Source organism: Dermacentor silvarum, chromosome 11 (genome assembly GCF_013339745.2).
Source record: "Dermacentor silvarum isolate Dsil-2018 chromosome 11, BIME_Dsil_1.4, whole genome shotgun sequence".
Lineage (NCBI taxonomy): Eukaryota > Metazoa > Arthropoda > Arachnida > Ixodida > Ixodidae > Dermacentor > Dermacentor silvarum.
Genome location: NC_051164.1, coordinates 94,830,324 through 94,854,297, shown reverse-complemented (window position 1 = coordinate 94,854,297; position 23,974 = coordinate 94,830,324). Strand labels below are relative to the sequence as shown.

The 23,974-nt window shown below is 47.3% G+C and overlaps 1 protein-coding gene across 2 annotated transcripts in view; it reads left to right on the top strand.

The window, feature by feature from the left end:
* Positions 1–23,974, top strand: part of LOC119433068 (cyclin-G-associated kinase-like) — a 72,146-nt gene that overhangs the window by 17,067 nt on the left and 31,105 nt on the right. For both annotated transcript variants that reach the window (XM_037700215.2, XM_049659211.1), the window contains 7 exons: positions 9,998–10,192; positions 11,809–12,004; positions 12,730–12,782; positions 13,836–14,107; positions 17,437–17,570; positions 17,858–17,974; positions 18,853–18,933. In XM_037700215.2, the coding sequence (XP_037556143.1) occupies positions 9,998–10,192; positions 11,809–12,004; positions 12,730–12,782; positions 13,836–14,107; positions 17,437–17,570; positions 17,858–17,974; positions 18,853–18,933 (1,048 nt within the window). The remainder of the gene's footprint in view (positions 1–9,997; positions 10,193–11,808; positions 12,005–12,729; positions 12,783–13,835; positions 14,108–17,436; positions 17,571–17,857; positions 17,975–18,852; positions 18,934–23,974) is intronic.

Here is a 23,974-nt window from a genome sequence, read left to right as displayed (position 1 = left end):
TTACAACAATAGTACATTTCAACAGTGCTCGAGTTATCTACTTCAGTTTTCAGTTTGCTGAGAATGGACTGTCATATCTGCGTAATAGTTAAAAGAAAGTTTACTAACTTCACCCTATTCTATTTACCTTGTGTGACTGCGTTTCGCACCATTACTGTTCGTCGTGGTTGTTTTTGGTTGCCTCTCAATTCAGGTAACAAAAGGATGAATTTTGGCAACACATGCGTCTTTCCTTGATTGAACTTGAAATTAAACTGACTTGGGAGAGGAAATAAAGAGAAAAAAAAATGACTTTGCATAAATGCATGATATGTGCTGAGAATTAACCATGCTTGCCTGGGTATCTTGTTTTAAAAAGCTTATGCCACATGCTCTGGATATTTACCTGGTAGTGCTGCTCAAAACATTTTTGTTCTAGGCTTTGAATGCCCCCGCCAACTGTCAGTTCATAGGGTTGGAAATGAATATTTAGATGAAATAGTTGCAGATGTGGTGCTTTTATATTAGCCAAGGGAGCGAGCGAGATGGAGGGGGCTCAAGCTGTTAAGTGAAGGAAAAGGTGCAACAGTCTGAGTGACCGGCATTATCTCCCAGGTCCTTGTGTTTTAGTTTGCAATTGTTTGGCGCATCTTTGCACATGGAAAGCCCAAGAAAAATGGGCATTATCACCCCCAAGTTCAAAGCAATTAATACAATACCTTGCACAACTCTGGAGATACAAGAAAGTCCACAGAAGCAAGGAAGAACGACACAAAAGTCAGTCATGTTGATTGTGTCTTTTGACTGGCATGGAATTGTGCTCCAAGAATTTGTACCTGTAGGTCATACTGCCAGTGCAGCTTTCTATGTGGAGTTTCTGAAGTGTCGGAGAGATTGCGTGCACCGCGTGCGTGACCCTTTGCTCTTTGCCATCTGTCGTACCATTTTACCACTACGAACTAATTCGACACTTCATGCACACGACACTAGCGTTTGCTTTCCACTTTATTGATATTAATGGCACCTTGATTATATCATTCTACTCACCTAAATGAAGGTGGGACAATGGAAACCAATCATTGTCACACCGGGTTCATACACTTCCTTGAAATCTAAAAACCCTTGAGCATGGAGAAAAAGAAGTTTCAAGGGGCCTTAAAACTTCTTCAAAATAAATGCACTCCTTGAATTTCTTGATCGCTGGGGTTGGAGGCGACTGCTGAACATTCGAAGTAATAAAACTTCGCATCTGTGCTATGCCATGGACACTATTGGGAAACGATCACATACATGTTCTGTTTTTAATGTTTGCCATGTGGTTGCAGTGTGGCAGGTCCACTGCCACTGTCAGGCTTATTTAAATCACCGTTGCCATCATGGAGCAAGAGTAAGCCAGACCAAGTGATGAAGCTGTACTACCATTTCTGTTGTTTTTATGGAGCCATGGGCTCTGGAAATGCCTGGAGGAAAGTTTGTCATTTGACTTTAACATGACGAGTATCACTGGGTGAAGCAGGACACTAACTGGCCCTCATTGAGTGAAGCGTGCAATGTGCAATTGGCAAATTGACTTTGAAGGTGCGACATTGATGGGAGCCACCTTTGTCGGTACAAGGTTCATCCAGGTCAACGTTTATCGAAGCTGCTTCAGTTTTCAAACTCAAGAGCTGTTGCGCGGCACTGCCGCAAGCTGCGGTGGTGAGTGGTGCTACAGTCGCAGCATGCTCCAGCAAGTTTCATCAAGCGTGCGCAAACAAGTGCGGGAGAAGGCGTACACAATATGCTGTTTTCGATCGAGTGTTGATTTTTAGATGCATGCAATGCGGGCATGTTTTGTGCCCGGCTGCACAAGCAGTTATAGGACAAACAAATCATCGATGCGGTTCTGGGCTCTGTGTGATCCGGCTCTCTACGGTGCATGGGATCGCGCCATTCCCCATCTGGACAAAAGGCTGTCGGACAAATCGCGAGTGTGCGATGTGCATTCTCACCCCGAGGACATCTTAAGACCCACTTTGTCAACTGGGCAATAAGTCAAAATCGCTAGGTGTAGTGGAATCTTGTGGAAGGGAGTGTGCCCAAAGATTTCTCCAACCTACCTTCGTATATTTCAAAGCCACTAACAAAAGAGAAATATGTTAAAGCGGGACAAGATGTTGCTGGAGACGAGATCTCTGAAACCAGATCAGACAAGCTGTGACATGAGCCTCAAGATTATGTAGGAAATGTTGACTTGGGGAAAGTGGTGTGCTGACTTTGAAGGGGATATTGAAGATGCTTGCTTGCGGTCTACGAGTTGGCGTAGAATTGTCTACTGTGACGATAGCTGTAGTTTTCTTGCCTTATATGCGATAAAGGCTGAAGAAAACGCACTAGTTACTGAAAAATGGGTCATAGTCGCTGTAGATATGCCATAGTGTGCTTATGGGCATGCTGCAAAATCCTTTAAAGCTGTCACTGTCATTGCGGTGTCACAGCTAACAGAACTGCTTGCGCATGTTGACGCACTGAACGGCTGCTGAGGCTGTTAATTATTAAATAAGGTCAATTATGCATAATTAAAGCATATTATACAAGATTCGGTCCTCAATAAGAATTATAATATCTTGGGAACTGAGGGCCAAGTCCTACTTGTTATCAAACTAACTTTCTCTACTTACTTGCGAGCTTGAAATTCTGCAAATGCATTCCACTGCATTCGTGACATGAATAATCAGTGTGCAGCGGCATTTCTGCGTATCTCTGCTGTTTCTTAGGTTGACGCGTTCAAACCGTACTTAGCAGGAACTGTAATCGGGATTACAATTTTCATAATCGAATGTTACGTGTGGAAGGACACAGACAAAAGAGCTATTTACAGGCTATTTACACTGAAGCCAGACAGCCAGGCCCATAATCGCTCGCACCAAGAGCACAAACACACTTCATCGTCTTTCGCGCGGCGGCTCGTCTCTTCAACATCTTTCGATGCTATCGTAATACTACCCCCCCAGCGGCAAAAGCGCCGTCACGGTGCTGTTAAATATCCAAGGTGCTTGGAGATGTGTAGGGTTTGAGCCGGGCGACGTGGACAATATCACTGGTTGTCACAGCGGAGGACGTAGTGGGCGTGGCTAGAACGATTTCATAGGTGACATCGGTCACTTGGCGGAGCACGCGATATGGGCCTGTGTAACAGGAGAGCAGTTTTTCACAAAGGCCAACTTTACGCGATGGTGACCAAAGCAACACGAGGGTGCCGGGCGCAAAATGCACATCACGGTGACGGAGGTGGTAGCGTTGTTTCTGTTTTTCTTGAGACACTTGCAGACGAGCACGCGCAAGTTGGCGAGCATGGTCAGCACAGGCGATTGCATCACGGGCATAATCGCTAGTTGAAGCTGTGGGGAACGGAAGCACAGTGTCTAGTGGTAGCGTCGGTTCTCGGCCATACAAGAGGTAAAACGGGGAAAAGCCAGCAGTTTCGAGACGGGGAGAGTTGTATGCAAAGGTAATGTAAGGTAGAGCCAGGTCCCAGTCACGGTGGTCGGCGGAAACGTACTTCGATAGCATGTCTGTAAGCGTGCGGTTCAAACGCTCAGTGAGGCCGTTCGTTTGTGGGTGGTAGGAGGTGGTAATTTTGTGCTGTATTGAGCAGGCACGCATGATGTCGTCAATGACTTTGGACAAGAACGTACGGCCACTGGTCGGTGAGCATTTGATGCGGAGCACCATGCATCAAAATGATATAGTGTAGGAGGAAGTCCGCGACGTCAGTAGCGCAACTGGTTGGAAGAGCGCGTGTTACGGCGTAGCGGGTCGCGTAGTCCGCAGCGACGGCAATCCACTTGTTTCCTGATGTAGATTCCGGAAAGGGGCCGAGAAGGTCTAAGCCAACACGATGGAAGGGCTCGGCAGGGATGTCGAGCGTCTGCAGGTAACCAGCGGGGAGCTGGGAAGGCTTCTTGCGTCGTTGGCAAAGTTCACAAGCGGCGACGTAATGCCGTACGGAACGGGCAAGGCCCGGCCAGAAAAAACGGCGACGTACTCGGTCATAGGTTCGAGAGACGCCGAGGTGTGCTGCCGTTGGGGCGTCGTGAAGCTCTTCTAGAACGGTTGAGCGGAGGTGTTTAGGGACTACAAGTAGGAACTCGGAGCCGTCCGGATGAAGGTTACAACGGTATAGAGTACCGTCGCGGAGTACGAAGAGGCATAGAGTAGTATCGGCCGGAGAGTGTTCCAAACGGTCGATGAGCGCTCTGGTGTAGGCATCACGACGTTGCTCGTCGGCGAAATGAAGGAGCTGGGATACTGAGAAAACGGAAGCAGCACTGTCAGTATTGGAGGAGTCAGAGTCGTCAACAGGGTAACGCGACAAGCTGTCAGCGTCTTGGTGCAGGCGGCCAGGCTTGTACACCACGGAATATGAAAATTCTTGTAGCCTCAAAGCCCATCGACCAAGCCGGCCTGTAGGATCTTTTAGCGATGAGAGCCAGCAGAGAGCATGATGGTCAGTGACGACAGAGAAAGGGCGACTGTAAAGGTAAGGGCAGAACTTCGCAACTGCCCAAACAACAGCAAGGCATTCTCTTTCCGTAATGGAATAGTTGCTATCCGATGGTGATAGGAGGCGGCTTGCGTAAGCAATAACGCGATCCTGGCCACGCTGACGCTGGGCTAAGACGGCACCTACACCATGACCGCTGGCATCTGTACGCAATTCTGTAGGGGCATCAGGGTCGAAGTGGGCGAGAATGGGCGGTGAGGTGAGAAGAGTGACGAGACGAGAGAAGGCGGTGGCTTCTGAAGTACCCCACGAAAATTGTACGCCTTTCCTCAGAAGATTAGTGAAGGGGTCTAGCAATTGCCGCGAAATCCTGAACAAAACGATGAAAGTACGAGCATAGCCCAACTAATGCGAACGTCTGTTGCTGTCTTCGGAACCGGAAAGTCTCGGACGGCGCGAGTTTTGTTGGGATCAGGCTGCACACCGGAAGCGTCGACGAGATGGCCCAGAACAGTAATTTGGCGGCGGCCAAAACGACATTTGAACGAGTTGAGTTGCAGCTTCGCCTTTCAAAATACATCAAGTATAGCTGTTAGACACTCAAGGTGACAGTCGAACGTCGGCGAGAAGACGATGACGTCGTCGAGGTAACAGAGACACGTGGACCATTTAAAACCTTGGAGCAAGGAGTCCATCATACGCTCAAAGGTGGCCGGGGCATTGCATAACCCAAACGGCATTACTTTAAATTGGTATAGGCCATCAGGTGTTACGAACGCGTTTTTTTCTCTGTCCATGTCGTCGACAGCAATCTGCCAGTATCCAGAGTGAAGATCAATAGAAGAGAAATAGCTGGAACCGTGAAGGCAGTCAAGGGCGTCGTCGATTCGTGGGAGCGGGTAGACGTCCTTCTTAGTAATTTTGTTCAAATGGCGGTAGTCTACACAGAAGCGCCACGTGCCGTCCTTCTTAACCAACACCACAGGTGATGCCCAGGGACTCGAAGAAGGCTCAATGATGTCTTTATCTAGCATTTCGGTCACTTCATTTTGAATTACTCGGCGTTCCGGCCCAGAAACGCGATATGGTCGTCGGTGAATAGGCGTAGCATCCCCAGTAGGAATCCGATGCTTGACCACGAGCGTCTGGCCTAAAGGGCGATCGTCGAAGTCGAAAATATCTCTGTAGGCCGATAACACTTTGGAAAGGTCTTCAGCCTGAGTAGAGGACAGGTCCGCCGCAACCATTTTCTTTATGTTGGGATCGGTGCCTGAAGCTGGCGCGAGGGGCACGCCAAGCTCGGAAGAACCATCGGTTGATAAAGCTGCCACTTGATGGTCGCCGAGGCAGTCAACGTTGGCAAGGCCAATACCTTGCGGGAGAATTTGTTTTGCCAATCCAAAGTGGAAGATAGGCATGCGAGTGCAGTTATTAGTAATAGTAAGAATACTGTGAGGCACGGTGACGTCATACTGTAGTGGAATGTCGAGCAGAGGAGTGACGAGGTACTCGCCATCAGGAACAGGTGGGGAAGACAACAGTTCAATATAGACTATTGACTTTGGTGGTAGGCGAATAAAGCCTTTGGGGCGTAAGTGGCACTGAGGTTCATCAGGAGGTTCTGCGAGAATCGGCAACTCAAGGCGAAGGGTACTGGCAGAGCAGTCAATAAGAGCAGAATGTGCAGAAAGAAAATCGAGTCCGAGAATTAGGTCGTGGGGGCAATGAGCAAGCACGGTGAAGAGGACAGGAGTGTGGCGGCCGGTGATGCTGACACGTGCCGTACACATGCCGACGATAGGGACAGTACCGCCATCCGCGACGCGGACAACGCGTGCCGACGCTGGGGTGAGGAGCTTTCTGAGTCGTCGTCGGAAGGCAGCATTCATAATTGAAATATGGGCCCCTGTATCGATCAGTGCAGTGACAGGATAGCCGCCGACGTCAATGTCAAGAAGGTTTTGGTTCGTAGGCAACGTGAGCAGAGGATTTGAGGGCAGGGTCGACAACGCAGCTTCACCTCCAGAAGCTGCAGTGTCTAGTTTTCCGGCGGCATCCGGGAGGCGATAGGCGGCGACGAAAATCGACAGGGTTGGGGCAAACGAAACTGGTGGCGTCGAGGTGTAGGCGAGCGGCTGTAGCGAAGGTTCGGAGCAGGGGCATCAGCGACAGTGGGTTCGGGGCGGGAGGCATAGGGAACAGAAGGTCCAAAGGTGCGGGGATAAGCGGCGGCGTATGTCCGAGGAGGAGGTGGCCATCGATTGCGGCAGTGACGAGCGACGTGGCCGATGCAACAGCAGTGGAAGCAGATCGGCCTGTCATTAGGGGTACACCATTCGGACGGGTTGCGGCGAGATGTGGCAGAAAAGGACTGCCGAGGGCGAGGAGGGCCACTAGAGAACTGGGGAACGCTAGGTTGAGACGTTAAACACACGGAGTTCAGACCCATGTTCTCAAATTCCTGTCTGACGATGGCCTGAATTATCGCAATCGTGGTAGCTGGCGGATCAGGAGGCGTCGCGGAGAAAGCTGAGGAACAGGCGGCCTCGAGCTCGCGACGAACAATACGGGTTACGTGGTCACAGGTAAAGTCCCTATATAAGAAAAGTACCGCCATCCTTTGACAAATGCCACTTCGCTCTCTCCTGTGTTATCCTGTATCTCCTATTGGACGATGATAGCGCGCGCTTTTCACTTCTTTATATTTTCTTTTTTTCCGCCTCAGAGCCATGTTGAAAGTCCTCTGCGCAGCCGCAGTCGCCGGCGGCGGCGGCGCGCGCCCGGACTGAAAGCTTCAACGTGGACTTTCTAGGTGTGCCACCGTCGACTTGGCTTTCGCAAGCAAAAAGTAAAAAAAAAGCAAGCGCTTTAGGAGAGGAGGCGGCGGAGGAAAGAGTAGATGGCGGTACTTTTCTTATATAGGGACTTTAGTCACAGGTGGTGGCCTGACGCGGTCGACCCTCACATGTCGACGTAGCAGCAGTGTTGGGTAGCCGCGTGATGTGGGGTGTGATACTCACCGCAAGAAGTGACTCTCACAGCAAGAAGTTCAATCAATCAATCAAATTTTTTATTAATTCACAAAAAGGTTTTGCAGATAGAGGTATACAGAAGGAGGTCCCATAGTAAAAACTGAATTGGGACCTGTGCAAGCAAAAACTAATAGACAAGGGTATATGAGAAGCCACGCTTTGCGCACCTCCGACAACATTCTGCAATAGCGCATTTGCTTCCAACCTACGAAAACCTTTCAGAATATTCGCTGTTAGCCAGGACAAAAATGGCAATGCTGCTTTTTTTGTCATCGCAAAGTGTGCATAAACAGTGAGCAACGTTGACTCTTGTTGCCCTGCACTTGACGTGAGCTTGCACGACAACCGAGCTCCAACTGCTGTATTGACTGCACGATTGCCTCACCGAGGAAATTATTTGTTGGCTAGGCAGTTCGATATTTGTGCGCGGATAGTCGCAGCTGTACCTGAGCCGCCGCCTTCGCTCGTATTCCGTCGTCTGTTGCCGTGGTCGCAGCAATAGGCACAGCAATAGGCCGTGAGCCTATTGCTGTGGTCGGAGCACCTGTACCGGAAGTCGGTCAGGCGCCACTTCGGGAGGACAGTGGAGGCGGAGAGTTTGGCAACTGAAGCAGGTTCTATAAACGTTGATATTGGGAAACAGGACCGATCAAAATGATAATGCGATGGACAGAGGGAGTGGCAACATAAACAGCGCATATTTCGTAAAATGGAAAGATCGGGCTGATTAGCCGCGGATAGGCACGCAGATCGTGTTGGATATGCAGCAACCTACTTCACGTCGCTTCAGCAGCCATCAATCTAACCCGCACGTGTGATCTCGGTACCGACCACAGATGAGCCACCTGTACGAACATATTTGCGGCAAGAATTCCACGACGGCTTGTGACGAATTTTCGTCACGGCCACACTGCCTCGGCCATCAGGCCTAATTGCCACTGCTTCATCAGGCATAGGTGACTAAAATTACAGCTTGATGCTGAATCAATGCAGATCTACTCGCAGAAGCCACGCGGCACTTGAAAAGCCAGCAAACCGCCTCCCAAGCGAAAGAGAGACACAGCGGATGAACGAGAAGGAAGAGAGGGGGGGGGGGAGATGTAGCGAGCGCCGTGCGAACTTGTTGTGACCCTCCAGGTTTCAGATTCTTTGACAGGCAGCAAATTACGCCAAACCTGGCAATGAAATGGGGGGGATGGCGCCTGCTCTTTACCGCTGGCGGCGGCTAGGCGCAGAGTGGTATCGAGCCAAGTGATGCGTGGTCCTTTCGTCTGTTGTGCCGATTGGTCTTGCAATAACCAAACTGCCGTAAGGTCGGTTTAGCCCTTCTATATATTAAAAAACGAATGAAATAAGTAAGAGCAATAAGTAAGAGATTACCGCAAAACGCAGGTCCACTATTAAACTGATAATCTCATTGGCATTAAGTACAACATAATGCCACTGATTCATTAGTTTCAGAGGGAAAGAAGAAACACTCGATTCTATTAAACTTAAATTCTGTTGATTAAACAAAAAAATGCTTAACCTTGCACTCGGCTGCGCAGCACTTGAAACAGCGAAGCTGGGCAATCGTACCCCGCATTTTCCGGAAGTGCGCGCGAACTTTTCATCTTATTACTCATGATGATCATAATTTCTTTTCACGCGTCTTGGACTTACGGCCGTCACTGCGCGTTGCATAGCGCAGCTTCCAACATCGACACCACGTTTCAATGCCGACACCGCGTTCCAGGAAACCTGCTCCGTGAATGCATCTCTCTCTCTCTGTCGCTCTCATAGCGCGCAAAGCCCCTTCACCTCGCAGGGCACAAGCGTACAAACGTGCCAGCTGTGGACGAAGACGATGACGCTCGAACGCAATCATATGGTTCGCATAAATGCATGTTCTGCAAGCGTGGCTGTGTAGCCGAGTGGTTACGACGCTCGCTTTGGGACTGGGGGTATGCGGGCTCGAATCCCGCCTCAGCAAGAAAGTTTATTTTCTTTTCTTCCTTGGTAGTTTCTTGATACGGACCACAAATTACGGCTGGCTTAAACAGCTTCACTGTTCAACAAATATCTTCCAGACCTTCGTATACTAGAACTGAGCTCTAATCAGTGCCAGCATACTAATTTGGGGTTCCCTTTATTAAGAGTAGACCGTACCATATGTCTTGATTTCTGTGTACCTCAGTTAACTGGTAGCTTGCAGCATTCTTGTTATGGAATGTGAGGATACTCCTGAGCATGTGCGGCACCGAATTTTCTTGCCCAAAATTTGTAAGCAATAAATTTTGTGAAAAATATTCTGATATTCGATGTTCTATATTTGATTTGGTATTCTGCTTTTATTTCTTGATTTGATTTGATATTTGATTCGAAATCTACTATTCGGTATTTGCACACCCCTAATGAATACAGATTTTGTTTCAAATTCCTTGAAACTTTGACCTTTAACATCTTTGAATTGTCCTTGAATTTTGAGTTCAATGCTCTGCTTGTGGTGCTGCACTCGCAGGGGGCATGCTCCAGGTAAACCCGACATCACGGCCCACGGTCATCGACGTGACTGAGCGACTGCAGGAGATGGGCGAGGCCAAGAACGTGCGGCTGGAGGACTCACCGGGCCTGCGCGGTCCAAACCCGGTGGCGGGTGGTGCGTCCCAGGGCGACACCAGTGCAGCACCGCACAGCGTGCCGAACTCCACTTCCGGTGAGTGGTGCACCTTTTTGGCTCATGGTTTCTCAGTTGTGAGCTAACCATGTTACAACGAATGAAAGCCATCGCAGCAGTCAGCTACAGTGAAATCTCGATATAACGATTTTCGGAGGACTGCAGCAAATTGTTAGTTATTCTGAAAAGTTGTTACCCAATAAACCATCCCGCTTATCAACACATCCGAGGTCACCGTATGAGCTAGCCACGAAAATGTCATTGTTGGCTCCTAGCCCGCGTTGTTGCGTTTTTCCATAGATTCAGCCGCCACGCACTACCGAAGCACCATATAGTAAGAGTGGTGTGCACATACAAGACGCCGAGAAAACCACTGATAAAGAGGAAGCTTCATGTCACCTCCAAAGCGCAGTGTTTCTTTTTGTTTGTTTGTTTTCACAATCCTTGCTGTGAACACTGCAACTGTCTCGCTCGAGGCGGACACCTGAACTGTTCCAAAGCGCGAGTAAACGACACCATTCGGAAAGTGCGACCATGTGGCATCTGCGGGAGCACAGAGATTACATTTCTCCGCACGCGTGGCTAGTACGACCACAGAAAGAAGGGAAAAAAATAAAGGGAGACACTCGCCTTCTTTGCTTGGCGAAACTTGTCTGGCCGGTGCATGCACCTGCAAAACCCGATGTGTCGTCGCCTCAGCAACAGAAAAAAAAAGACCCTTCCGGTGCTTCTTTCCTCTGGCGCCGTCTCAGGTTGTCCGAACACATGCGCGTCGTCGTCTGCATGACACTGAAACTGAATAATGATTGTTATTCTGAAGTTTGGTATTCTGAAGTTTGTAGTACTCAAATATTTTTACATTGAAAGTATGAGCTGTCAGCAGGGGATTTCTGAAACATTTCTTAATCTGAAAAGTTCGTTAGTGTGCTGTTCGTAGTAATGAGGTTTCACTGTACTAAACTATCATGCTACTTATCGGCCACGGCGGCCACATTTAGATGGGGGCGAAATGCGAAAACACCCGTGTACTTAGATTTAGGTGCATGTTAAAGAACCCCAGGTGGTCCAAATTATTCCGGAGTCCCCCACTACTGCGTGCCTCATAATGAGATTGTGGTTTTGGCGCGTCAAAGCTTATAATTTAATGCTACTTATCCCAGACGAACCGGAAGCCTGGACAATACCTGCTCACATGCGTAAGATTCTGTGACAGCTTTGGATGAGTGGAGACATACGCTTGCCACCATTCAACCATTTCATAATCATCAGGCTATCTATATTCGTTAAAAAAGGAAGGCCTATCCGAGTTACCTACAGTTACCTATTACCTGTTTCAGATGGCTCCACCCTTTACGACATCACCTGCTAGAGCTACCCAAAAAAGTCGTTTCTTTGGTGTTAAGTATTTTGCACTTTTTCATCGTGTAGCTGGCTTCCTTGCCTTTGTCTTAATTTCCTGTGCACATGTTTTGGTTTTTTTCCCTGACATAAAATAGGGGGGGGAGATAACACTGCATAATCTTTCTCAACTTTTTTTGTCACTGTTTTCCATGCTGCTGCTACAGAAACACTCAAACTGCTGTGCTCCCTTTCCCTACCTTTGCTGTTCGTACAGTCTGTATGACTGCCTCGATCTGTCCTTTTGCTGTTTGCAGCACCGCCCAGTCGGCCACCTCCACCAACCCTCAACGTCCACGGGGGCACAGTTCCCGCGGCGGCTGCTCCTCTTCCGACGACAGCGGAAGGAAGCTGGGGCAGCGCAGGCCTCCTGACGTCGCTACGTGGCGGCGCAGGTAGCCTGCTCAAGCGCCTCGGGGACACCTCCTCCAAGGTCATGCAAATTGCCCAGCAGTGAGTGACACGCCACCTCAATCCCAGTTTCTCACTTTGTCCCCTTTGACATACTTCAGCTTTTTCTAGAAGTACCCCCCCCCCCCCCCAAGTTAACGTATAGGCTCAATCTAGTGTGAGGCTTTTCAAGATGTTTTGTTGCTTGTAGTAGACTCTCGCATTACATTCGAATAACGGCAAAGTTGACCATTTTAAAATGAATATTCTACAACAAAAATTACGATAGCAGTGTGAGACACACTCCATGGGATTCTTACCACTGTTATGTGGGCAGAATGCCAATCATAACATTACCCGTATTTAGAAGAAATCGCAATGACTTCAGTATACAGACACAAGTACTACATGTGGGAATTGTAGTGTCATTACCATGCCACCAGCGGAACTTGTAAAAAAAAAGCAGAGGCTTACAGCACTCGGGTGTCATATGAGAAATTCTAATAAGGAAAGCGACCATCAAAAACATATGAGCAGGACGTGAAGCCATGAACCTCGTAGCTGTGTATGTGCAGCATGTACCGAATGCCACGTACTCCGCTGTTCACATTTTATTCCGTCATCGTAGTACATCGCTATCATGTTTTCAGCATAACTGCTGTTCCCTGCATAGAAATATTTGTCTTGCCTATCTCTGATGTAGTCAGGGCCTTTGCATTCTTCTTCCTTTCTTGGGCTTTTTCTCCATTCTGCACTTTATTATATTTTTGTTTCTCTCTCTCTTTCAGGACAATGGGCAAGGCTGACTTAGACTTCAACTACATCACAAGCAGAATTGCCGGTGAGCACTTAATGGTTCATGGGGCTTTTACTCTCAGATTTTATGCAGGCCACTGAAAAAAAGAAAAAAAAAAAGAAGAGGTTGTTTGTATATGATTGTCAATGTCTCTTTCTACACCCACGCAGCTACTTTATTCAATCCATTGAAAAATAGAAGTATTACTGTGCTTTGCCAATTTTTGTTACAGTCACCCACCGAGAATTCGAGCTCGACGGCGACTGCCAAAAATTCCAAATAATCAAAAGAAGCACCGAATTCACCCTAAAGGAAGGGGTTTTATTTCTCAAGTGGCCTAAAAAGGTGTGCCGCATTCTCAGAATGTCACATTTGGGGATACCTTCAATTTCGTGTGACCAGTGCAAGATGCATCGGCGTCTACAAGCGACGCCATTCATGGCAGTGCCAAGCACTCTATCTTATTTCAGAATGGAAACACTGTCACCTGTCGACGTATATGGTGCTTGTCACACGAAATATCGTGAAAATGAGACTATCTTCAAAAGCGATCGTCCGAGAATACGGCCTGACTTTGTCAACGCATTGATGCACGTGCGTCAAAGGCAACCGGCGTTGGCCTAGGCATTCCGTGGCCGTGATTTTCTAGCAATGCCTTTTATGCTATTCCTTTTCACGTTTCGTCAGTAGTCAGAGCGACTCTGCGCACCTGTTATCAACGGGATCAGCTGGCGATCTAGCAAGAGGCATTGCTACAAAATCGCAACCCGTATCTCTACCATTGTCATGCTGTCGCTACAGATAGACGAAAGCACAGTCAATAGAGTCCGTGGCCAAATTCGCACACGGTCGTGCATCCGTAGTCCAAATTATCGCACTGTTTGCTGTAAGGTGTCCAAATAATGAAGCATGTCCGAATCATCGGTTGGCGACTGTATCTTGCTGATATGGAAATGACAAACCTGTACTTAATTGACAAACCTGTACATAAGCATGCAGTTTGCTACAATCCCTTCCCAATCAAGAAATCAATCAGTCATTCTATCAGCCAACAATTATCATTCTGTCTCATGACTTCTTGTTTGTGATGGCCGGCAGTGATGTCGTACCCCGCGGAAGGGCTGGAGTCAGCGTACCGTAACCATGTGGAGGATGTGAGGACGTTACTGGACACCCGGCATCGGGGTCACTACGCCATCTACAACGTGTCGGGCCGCGCCTACTCGTCGGCCAAGTTCGAGTGCAAGGTCACCGAGCGGGGTTGGCTGGCACGGAAGGCCCCACCCCTGCACACCCTGTTCAACCTGTGCCGCTCCATGCTGGCCTACCTGAGCCAGGACGGCCGTAATTTGTGCGTCGTCCACTGCCTCGTGAGTTACACTTCAATTTTTTTAGCACGGGGCCACGGCTGCCTGAATTAGGGTCGCTGCCCACCTAGGGACATTAACAGCGTGGTCTCCGTAATAAAGTTTATTCGCCCACTCACTTGCAATACTCAACGTTTGCACTAGATTGCGAGGCCTCTTATATCCGAAGCCTCTTGTGTTTCATACGTGCCTCCGAAATGTGCACTTACTTGGTGCTTTATTTGCGATGGACAGTTATACTTAGAATTTGCCCTGGTTCGTGTCATCTTGTTTGAAGCCTTTCATGATTCATATGTTTAGCCTCACAAAAAAGGAAAGAAAACGACAAAAAAAGGTTCAAAGTTATACATTGCAGCCTCGAAAGCGACAGTGATCATACGACCTATACATGCTAGATGGTGCTGCAGTACCGCACTGCAGCAAAAACTAAGGCTTCACCAAATTGCATAGTATCAGCGCCTTGCTTAGCGCAAGTTCGGCAGAAGTGCAAGTGAAGCGGCGTTGATGAGCAAGAGTACATACAGAAGCAGCATTGTGTGCAGGCATTAACTTTTAGTACATCTGTTTCATGAAGACTGAATTGTAAAGGCCACAGAAATCATTTTTTTTTTTTTTGACACATTGTTTGTAGTGCGGACATCCGAAATGGTGCAATAAGTACTTGCTCTGATCAACTGAAGCTTTTTCAACTGTTTTAATTGATCACGTTTAGGCAACATCCATGTGAAGGCAAAAAAAGCATAACTTCATAAGCACTGGTTTATCCTCTTTTGGCTTCTTCAATCGTTGCTTCTTTTTTTGGGGGGGGAGGGGGGAGGAAATTGTTGTACTTGCACATTCAGGTGCTCATTGCATGTTGACTCTAAATGGCTATCCTGGTACTGGCACCAGTTTTGAGATGCCTGACTGACCGTGCAATCAACTTATTTTCCCACAAAACCTTCCTTGGATGCTACAGGACAAGACTCTGCAGAATACTAATGTTCTGTACAATGTGGATTTGAGCCAAGATTGATACAGTAAAATCTCAATGATACGAATATCTTGGCATGGCGCTACAATTCTTATCACCCGAAATTTATATCAACCAAAAAACATTTAAAAAATCGGGAAACTAAAGGGGGATGCTGCAGTTGAAATGGCTGACTTGCTCAAAATTTCGATTTCTTAGTTTCTTTTTCCACGTTTCTTAGACCTTTTATTACCGTATTTTCACGCATATAGCCCACACCAAAAATGTAAAAATTTCAGTGGTAGAGGTGCTGATTATATGCGAGGTTTTTCCTTTAGTGCAGCTTCACAGTACGATGTGCATTGCCGTGAAGCCCCTACCACAGTAATACTAGTGACTAAGCCTCTCTTATCTCACTTATACTGCTCGTTTTGCACACACAGACCAATAATATAACAGCCTGAGAAACAATATTGGGCAAGTCGGCTAGAGTTTTCCGCAAGAAAAAAGCGTCATTCAATAGTGAAGAGTGGGAATGCCAAAACTAATTTCCACATTTTGCTATATATTGTTGTATTCTGCGGTTATACAAGAATGGTAGGTGGCGGTGCCGCGCCGGAAGGCGGAGAAGTGCTTGGACGATCTTCGCTCTTTTTTTTCTTGTCGCCATTTTCGTTTGACTGCTCGCTTGGTGTTCTTTATTCTATGGCTTGATGGACGTACGCCGACGGGACCAATCTATTCAGTCGTCATGAGCACCGTTCACCGGCAGTTGTTTACCGCGCCGCAAAACTTGTGAAAATCGTCACCGTCGCCGGGGGAGTGAGAAACCGCGAAGTGGGAAGATGGTCCGATGTTGATGAGTCCTGCGTGCAGCAGATGGAGAAAGAAGTAAGAGAGCCTACAAGCTGCACACTGCGACCATAGGTTGCTTCGTGGCCCCAAGACCGGTGCCTACCCTACAGGATGCTAACAATACGCGAGGATTTTCTTTCTTTTCTTTTTCTTTCTTTTTTTTAGTGGGGTGAAAGTGGGGGTGCAGGTTATATGCACGAAAATACGGTATCTCATGCTGAATTATTTGGAACAAGTACACAGCAGAATTTGAGAAAATTGCATTTTTTGTAGTGGGTGGTCTTCGAAATCTAGAAAAATCTAGCTATTGCCTGATGGTGATAATGACATGATTTGCACAAGGGAATCTGTTTACTTTTCTTTGTGGCGGCGAAGCTACTTCGTATTGTGCGATCAGACAAGTGCAAAAGTAAAAAAGTTTGGAATCGTCATCGGGAGCTGAAAACTACTAAAGGCATGGAATAGAGGTGTAAGGCTAACCACGGAAGCAAATGCTGCCGATCTTACTGATGTGGCAAGACTGGGTCGTGTGTGATTGCCGGCTTCTGATGAAGTTACAAAGTGTTTGGAAACTGCCAACAAGTATCATCACACTGCACGAACAAAATATTCTTTTATTATTTTGGGGGGGGGGGGGGGGGTATAATAGAGTGACTTAAGTCACCCTGGCAATAGGAAGGCACCGGTGCATCAACAGGCTCTGCCAGCCTGACAGCCAATGTTTGGTGCCAGTGTGTGCGCTGGGTCCTCCTTGCCGGCTCCGCCCGAGCTCACTCGTATCATCCGCCATGGCTCAAAACACAGTTTGCAACATTAGAAATTCAGCACACTGTAAGCTAATGAACTTGGGGGGTACTATTGAAAAATGCATATCAGGTGTCATAACTCCGAAGTTCTTCTGTATCTTGAAGCCGATGATAGCCTTAAGTTAAGAATTACGCTTTCATGTCCTGCGCAAGCTGTTTTTTATTACCAGGTTGTGTCAACTTCCGTTAAGATAATATAATCAGAATGAATTAAGAGTTAAGACTCTTATCTGGTATTCCCAAACGAATTGAATTAACCTAATGCTCAAAACTGGGGAGACTGGTTCCTTTTTTTTTTAATATTGCTTTAACAATATTAAGTCGGCAGTGTTTACGCACTGTTTACTTATGTTCTCATCTGTCTTCAATATCAGAAAGGAAAATGAAACTACGATGCATGCAAGGTTAGTTGGCAGGTTGGGCATTTTTCGCTGTCCCCAACTGCCTCGTCCAGTGATTCAGTGGCTATGGAGTTTTGAAGCAAAGCACAAGGTTGTGGGTTCAATTCCTGATTGTCGAGGCCACATTCAGATGGGAGCAGAATGCAAAAATGCTCGTGTGTCATGCTTCAGGTGCTCGTGAAAGAATCCCACGTGGTCTGGATTAAACCAGAGCGCGCCATTACAACTGGTGTTGTCTCATAGACCATGAGTTGCTTCGTGATGTTAAACCCCATTTGTTTATTTATTGGTATTCCCCTTGTGGACGATACACTGCAGGACGGCAAGTGTTCGTCAGCAGTGCTGGTGTCGGCGTTCCTGGTGTTCTGCCACCTGTTCGACAGCCCCGAAGAGGCCCTGCAGATGTTTGCTGTTCGCCGGTGTCCTGTTACCCTCTGCCCTTCCCAGATTAGGTTGGGCACCTTTCTCTGTATTTACGTTGACGAGGTGCAAACTGCATGTTAACCAGTGAATGTTTGAATGTAAGCTGCATCTAGGTCAGAATTTGCAAATTTATGAATGTGACACCTTATGTTGGTGTCTACCTGCCAAAATGCAATTCTGTGACGAGTTGTTAATAACAGGGTAGTTTGATGCACAATGCGGAGAAGGGGGAGCTAAATGTACTTTGTTTAAATGCATGGGTCGTGCGATTGACTTGAAATTCAAGGTTGGCGTGACGTGATCGTCCTTGTTGCAGGTACATCCAATACATGTCACAGATGGTCTCCCAGAACCACCAGGTGTTGCCGCACCGGTTTCCACTGCAGATTGTGGCGCTCATGCTGAAGCCCGTTCCTATGTTCACTAAGCTCAGGTGAGCTCGCTTTGTGACTAGTATGTCAGAGTTTTTAATGACCCCATCACTTAGGGCCCTAATCATTTAGGCCTCCATAACTTAGTCCCCTTTGACTTATACTCCCCAGAATTAGACCCCTAACATTTAGGTCCTCAGCACTTGGGTCCCAAAAATGTTGTGCCCGATAGCTTAGGACCTACAGCTTGGGACCTCATTTTTTTTTTTTTTCAAATGTTTCAAAGAGCAAAGTGGCTTGCTTCTTCTTTGCATCTGAAATTGTGAAACATGGGAGACAAGGTTTCCAAGCATTGACTGCTTTGCTTGCTGGACATCAGCAATCAGTTATCATATGCTAAGTTTTTTGCATATTGCTGTCAGTTGCCTTGCGTTGCTTTACAGTAACAGCTGATTAAGGTACTTCAGCCAACCTTAGTGGTGTGTATTGCAGCCGCCATCATCATGTTCGTTATTATGTGAGATAACGAGTGAAAATGGATGCCCATGGAGGTAAAAAAAAAATCTTGGGGCTCCCTGTGGTGGAATGTTCCCAAGACAGTTTCTTCTTGGACTTTCTGCTGTAATAGAAATGGTACACCGTTATCCTTTTCTTGTGCGTATAGTATGTAACGAGCTTAACCTCAACTTTGTTGCATTACCCACTGGGGTGGCATAATGGTGTTCTGCTGCTGAGGGCACAGGCTTGATTCTGGCCGCCGCAGCTGCGTTAAAGTGAGGGCAGAACACAGAAATGCTTGTGTACTTAGTTGCACGTTAAAAACACGAAGTCTTCAAAATTGACCCAGAGCTCTAAAACATTTCTCTCTGCTTGTGTGTTCAAGTCAACCCCTTCAATCAACAAATCAGTCAGCATTGTTGCGACATTCCCTTTTCTACAGGGATGGATGCCGGCCTTTTGTGGAGGTCTACGTTGGGGAGGAGCGTATACATACTACATGCCAGGAGTACGAACGAATTGCGTGAGTAGATTTCATGCTAATAATCGCCAGTAATTGTGCTGCTCTCGCTGTACCCTTTGAAAAGCATCCGGTGCACAGTCTTGTGCTGTTTCTTTTGTGTTTACCCTTAAAGGAGTACTGGCATGACGTTTATGACTTGGTGTATTTTTTGTGCTAAATGAAGGTCCCAACCCTCTAACCAGGGTTGCACAGCCCAGTTTTAGGGGGGTTGCGCGAATACTTGAATGTCACCGAATCAAATTGAATATCTACTGTTCGATTTTTTAGATATTCAGTGTATTCGGTGAAGCATCGGGAGTGGTCGGCGCTGTAATGCGCGCAGCCTTGTTACGGTGCGTGGTCTCAGTCGGTACAAGATTCATCAGTCAGCAGGAAAGATAGAAATGATAACGCGACGTGGAAAGAGGAAACGGCGAAAAAAAGCAGCACGAATTTTGAAAAGCACGAAAGCATTCACTAAAATCTGGCCGATTAGCCACTGGAAGGCACGCAGATCGTGTTGGATACGTGTGTTGTGTGTTCACACAAATATTCATGCAGTTCGGAGCTTTCTGTCCGCGCACGAGTTAAAGTGCACAGATTAACTTGGTACGCATACCCGCAGACCCAAACGCCACCTCAACAGCAGTCAGGCAAGGCCTAATCGGCGCTTCTTCGTCAGGCATCGTCGATAACGTTACGGTTTAGTGCCAAATCAATGTAAATCTATTCGCAGAAGCTGCGCGATGCCCGGAAAGCCAAAAAATATCATCTTGCCCACTAAAGTGAACATACGGGATGGCACCAATGTTGTTCCCAGCTACCATCTTTGCGACACACTGTACGGTGGCCTCCTGTTCCCGGCACCATTTGTATGCGTATACAGTACAGTCCACTTATAACGATGCCAGATATGATATATCGCTTATAACGATGAGTCGACTTAAAGAGTATCAACTTATGCATTAGGGCTATGAGAAAAAAAACATATATAGCGATGTTATTCACCGCATGTCGAATATAACGATTGAACTTTTGCTTCTGGGCGGCGTTTTTCATGTAGAATAATCATGAAATTTGCGTTCCTGAGTTGCCCTTAACCGAGACGGTGTGAAAAGTTTGCCTACGCAAGTTCATATCTGCTGCCGTTACCGCGCATCCCGCCCGAGCGCTGATTGCGAAAGCCACGGAGACCATCGCAAGTTGGCGCAGCGTGCACAAGGTGGCGCCAGCCTCGCGTCCGCATTAAAGCCCCTCGTCGCCGGCGGTCGTGCAAGCGTCGGAAGAGGGGGGGAAGAAAGCGACAAGCGAGCAGCGCCTGCGCTCCCTCTCTCTCAGCGAGTGCGGAAATGCGCCACGGAAGAAATGGCAGGTGCGCCGACAAAGCGAAAAGCTGTGTCGCATGAGACGAAGCAGCAAATGACGAGCTCGCGCAGTCGACAATATCGACGATTATAAAAACCGGGTTCGCCACGAACATGACGGTAAGAAGCTGTGGCCATGCTGATCAATGGAAAAGGCGGGCTTTGTGCGCCATGACGAAACCCCCGAAATCAACCCGGTGGAAGCCGCTCACATTAGCGAACTCTGCGAGCTCGTCACTACTGACGATGAAATAGGTGGTGCTTCGATGAAGTTTCTGAGTGCAGCTAGTGCTGCCTCGTTCAGCGAAGAGATCTCCGACGGGGTGATCATTGTCGCGACAGGCGGCGGCGTTGTGCGATGGAGGCGGCCACAGCAGCAGCTGTGACGACGAGACTGACGACGGCCGTCTTTGACACCGACCCCGATTTTCAACCAAAGTGCAATGTCGTCGATCGAGTCGCTCATTATAATTTATTTCACGCACGCTAAATTATAGCCACCAGAATTTGCACAGCAGCTGGACGCGATGCACACCACGGTTGTGAAACTGAAACTTGCGCGAAAGCAAGTGTGGATTTCTGACTATTTCGGCGCGCCTAACGATTGAAACGCTATTTAGAGGTATAAATAAACATTTTATTTTGCACAGCCTACTTTGTACAACATTGATTTTTTATCCCAAGTGGTAAATTTGGTTGCGGGACTACAAAGGTATATTCGGCAAGTTTTTTTGTTTTTTTTTCGGCAGTCCAGATATAGCGATGATCCGTTATAATGATCGGATTTTTCGTTTTTCTTGATATCGTTATAAGTCGACTGCACTGTATCAGTTTCTTCTTTTTTTTTTTTTTTTGTAGTTTCGAGCAACCCCTCACAAGATTAGGATGAGATTTACACGGTGTGTGCGAAGGTGTCAAAGGGCTATTGCGCTGACCGTTTGCGCGGACGACGCATAGGCACGGAGAGGAGGAGGTGGAGGGGGCGGGGATGCCACATGTGAACTTGCCGTGGCTCTCACGATTTGAGAGCATTGGACAGGTGGCAGCAAACGATGCTGAACCCGACAATGAAAATGCGCCTGCTTTTTACCATTGGCGTGACCGCAGATCAACCCGCCCAGCACCAACGATGGCTACGCGCAAAGCGGTGATCGAGTCACGTAAAGCGTGGTCCGCGCTTTAGTCTGTTGCGCAAATTGATCTTGACTAGGTGACGATAACTTGCAAAACCCACCTGCCCCTAACCGTAAGCTAGAAAACCCTGTTTGTAGTTCGGAGGGAAACTAGAAAGGAAAGCTTTCTATGCAATAAGAATTGCCGCAACACGAGGCCCACTATAATAAACTTAAAATCTTATAAGATATTCAGCACAACATAACTTGACTACTCCTTCAGCTTGAAGGGCCAAAAAGTAAAATTGCTTTGAAATTTAGGCCAATGAAGGCAGATAAAGCTTAACAAACAAAGCCACAAGGACGTCTCAAGCCAGAAGCACAAAGATAGACAAATTCATGTACAGTATAGAACACTTATAACGTAACAGTTTATAGTGCAGAACTGGCTACAACGCGGCCTTTTCCGACTCCCGTTTACTCTCCTGTAGAACTCCATGTATACGCGTACCGCTTACAGTGCAGCCGCGTGAGACAAAATACTGGTTATAATGCGGCTTCCGCGGGAAAATCTCGCCGACAAGGGCGGCAGCGAGCACGCTTCTCAACAAGGTGCATGCTCCCGGCAGGCGTATGCATTATTCAATGCAATCAAACTCTTGTTAATTCTGACTTATTTGGCCGCACATCAGTTAATTCGGAGGGCGTATGCATTATTCAATGCAATCAAACTCTTGTTAATTCTGACTTATTTGGCCGCACATCGGTTAATTCGGACTACTTTCGGAGCTCGGTGAGCGAGAAAAGAGCAAGAACGGTGCTAGCATCCAACCGAAATGAAGCGGCGGAGTCCGCATCGCCACAGCCATCAGTTATCGTACGTGAATGACAGCAACGGCCGAAACGCTTTAAGCCTATTTGTGTCTTTAAAGCCTGTATTCATGCATTTACCACCGCGCGTAACACCGCACCGCGTTGGCTGCGGGCTTTCGTAACTGCATAGTCGTCATCCACGATCGCGTCGATAGCGACCGCTAGTTTAGTTTTTACTCAGTACGCGCGTCGGCCGCGTGCGTAAAGAACTGCGTAGTCGCCATCGATGATCGCACACATAGTGACCGCGGTTTCGACTGCAGGTGTTGCTGCGAATGGTAGTTAATTCGTCCAGACTCGGTGCGTGCGTCGGGCGCGTGCCTTCAGCACCGGAAAGTCGCCGTTCATAATTGCGTCAATAGCGGTCACGTTTTTTTCCGCAGTGGTTGCGGCAAACAGTTGTTTCGTTTTGACTTGGTGCAAAGCTGTCGAGCCTTAAGAGCACCGGCTACATCACGATTATGTTTTCGCCAGGTCACTGGTGAAAATTTAATCGCGATGTGCGCACGATAGTACAAAGCGTGTCTTCATGTTTTGCATGCGTGCAGGGCTTGAAAATCATTGTTTTGGTTATAGTGCGGTACCGCTTATAGTGCAGATATTCGCGACTCCGGCGACTTACGTTATAAGCGGTCTACACTGTACTAAGTATCATTCCCATGGTAGATGAACAATCGCAGCGCCAGAGCTCCCTCTAGTAATTACTGTAGCAAACTCTGGTGCAGCACCGTGTTTTCTTGTACAAAATTTGCAAGCATTAAACTTTGTGATAAATTTCCTGATATTCGATATTCAGTTCGATATTCAGCTTTCTTTTCTTAGTTCGCTTTGACATTCAATTCGAGACCTACTATTCGGAATTCACTCACCCCTAATTTTTAGACTAACAGCATGAGCATAAGTCTAAGTATATATCTAAATATATGTCCAACTAACTAGCCCAAACCTGCACCTTGCATAACTCAAAACTAGCGGAGGCCAATACCAACTTCTCTGGGAGCCACAAGGGCTGCATTTTAGCGGGAAATGTTGCACATTTTGTGTGCTTGCGTAAAGGCAATGTATGCTTAGTATCATCGCATTTGTTGCTATCCCCAGCACATCTTGTATTGTTACGTGTTTGGCCATGGGCTGTATGTTGGGAAGCCCTGCTCTAAATCTTAGGAAATGTACTGGCGAGCATGAGCCTGAATAATTTACTATAATACAGCTTCCTGCGTACTAGTTTCAGTGTCAGAAAGTGGATGCCTCGTGATACTCTGGCTTGCCATGTTTTGCGATTGCTACAGCTGCCACACACAAGAGCACGACTTGCGCGTAACAGTCTATATATATATTTTATCAATAATGTCGGCACACCTTGTTTTATTTTTACACGACAGCAAATTTTGCTGCTCTGTGTTGAAACGTCATGGCAATGTCAATGGTGCTAGGACTGGGACCAACTTGAGACCAATTTTAGTATCAAAATTAAATGTTGCATAAGTGTTTGCTAACATTTGTACTTGCCAAGCGTCGTCCTTTTTTTTGCAAGAAGCGTGTGGCAGAGATTCTACAACTCGGGAAAATGTGTGCCAGTACCCCTTTATTGTGCATTAGCCTGCGTCAGCTGCATTTGTGCTTTCCCAGGACTAGTAGTGGACTTGTTGGTGTCATTAATTTTCTTTTCTCTCTCTTTGTTCTGTCTTCCTTTCTTGCACTTGGGATTTCTCC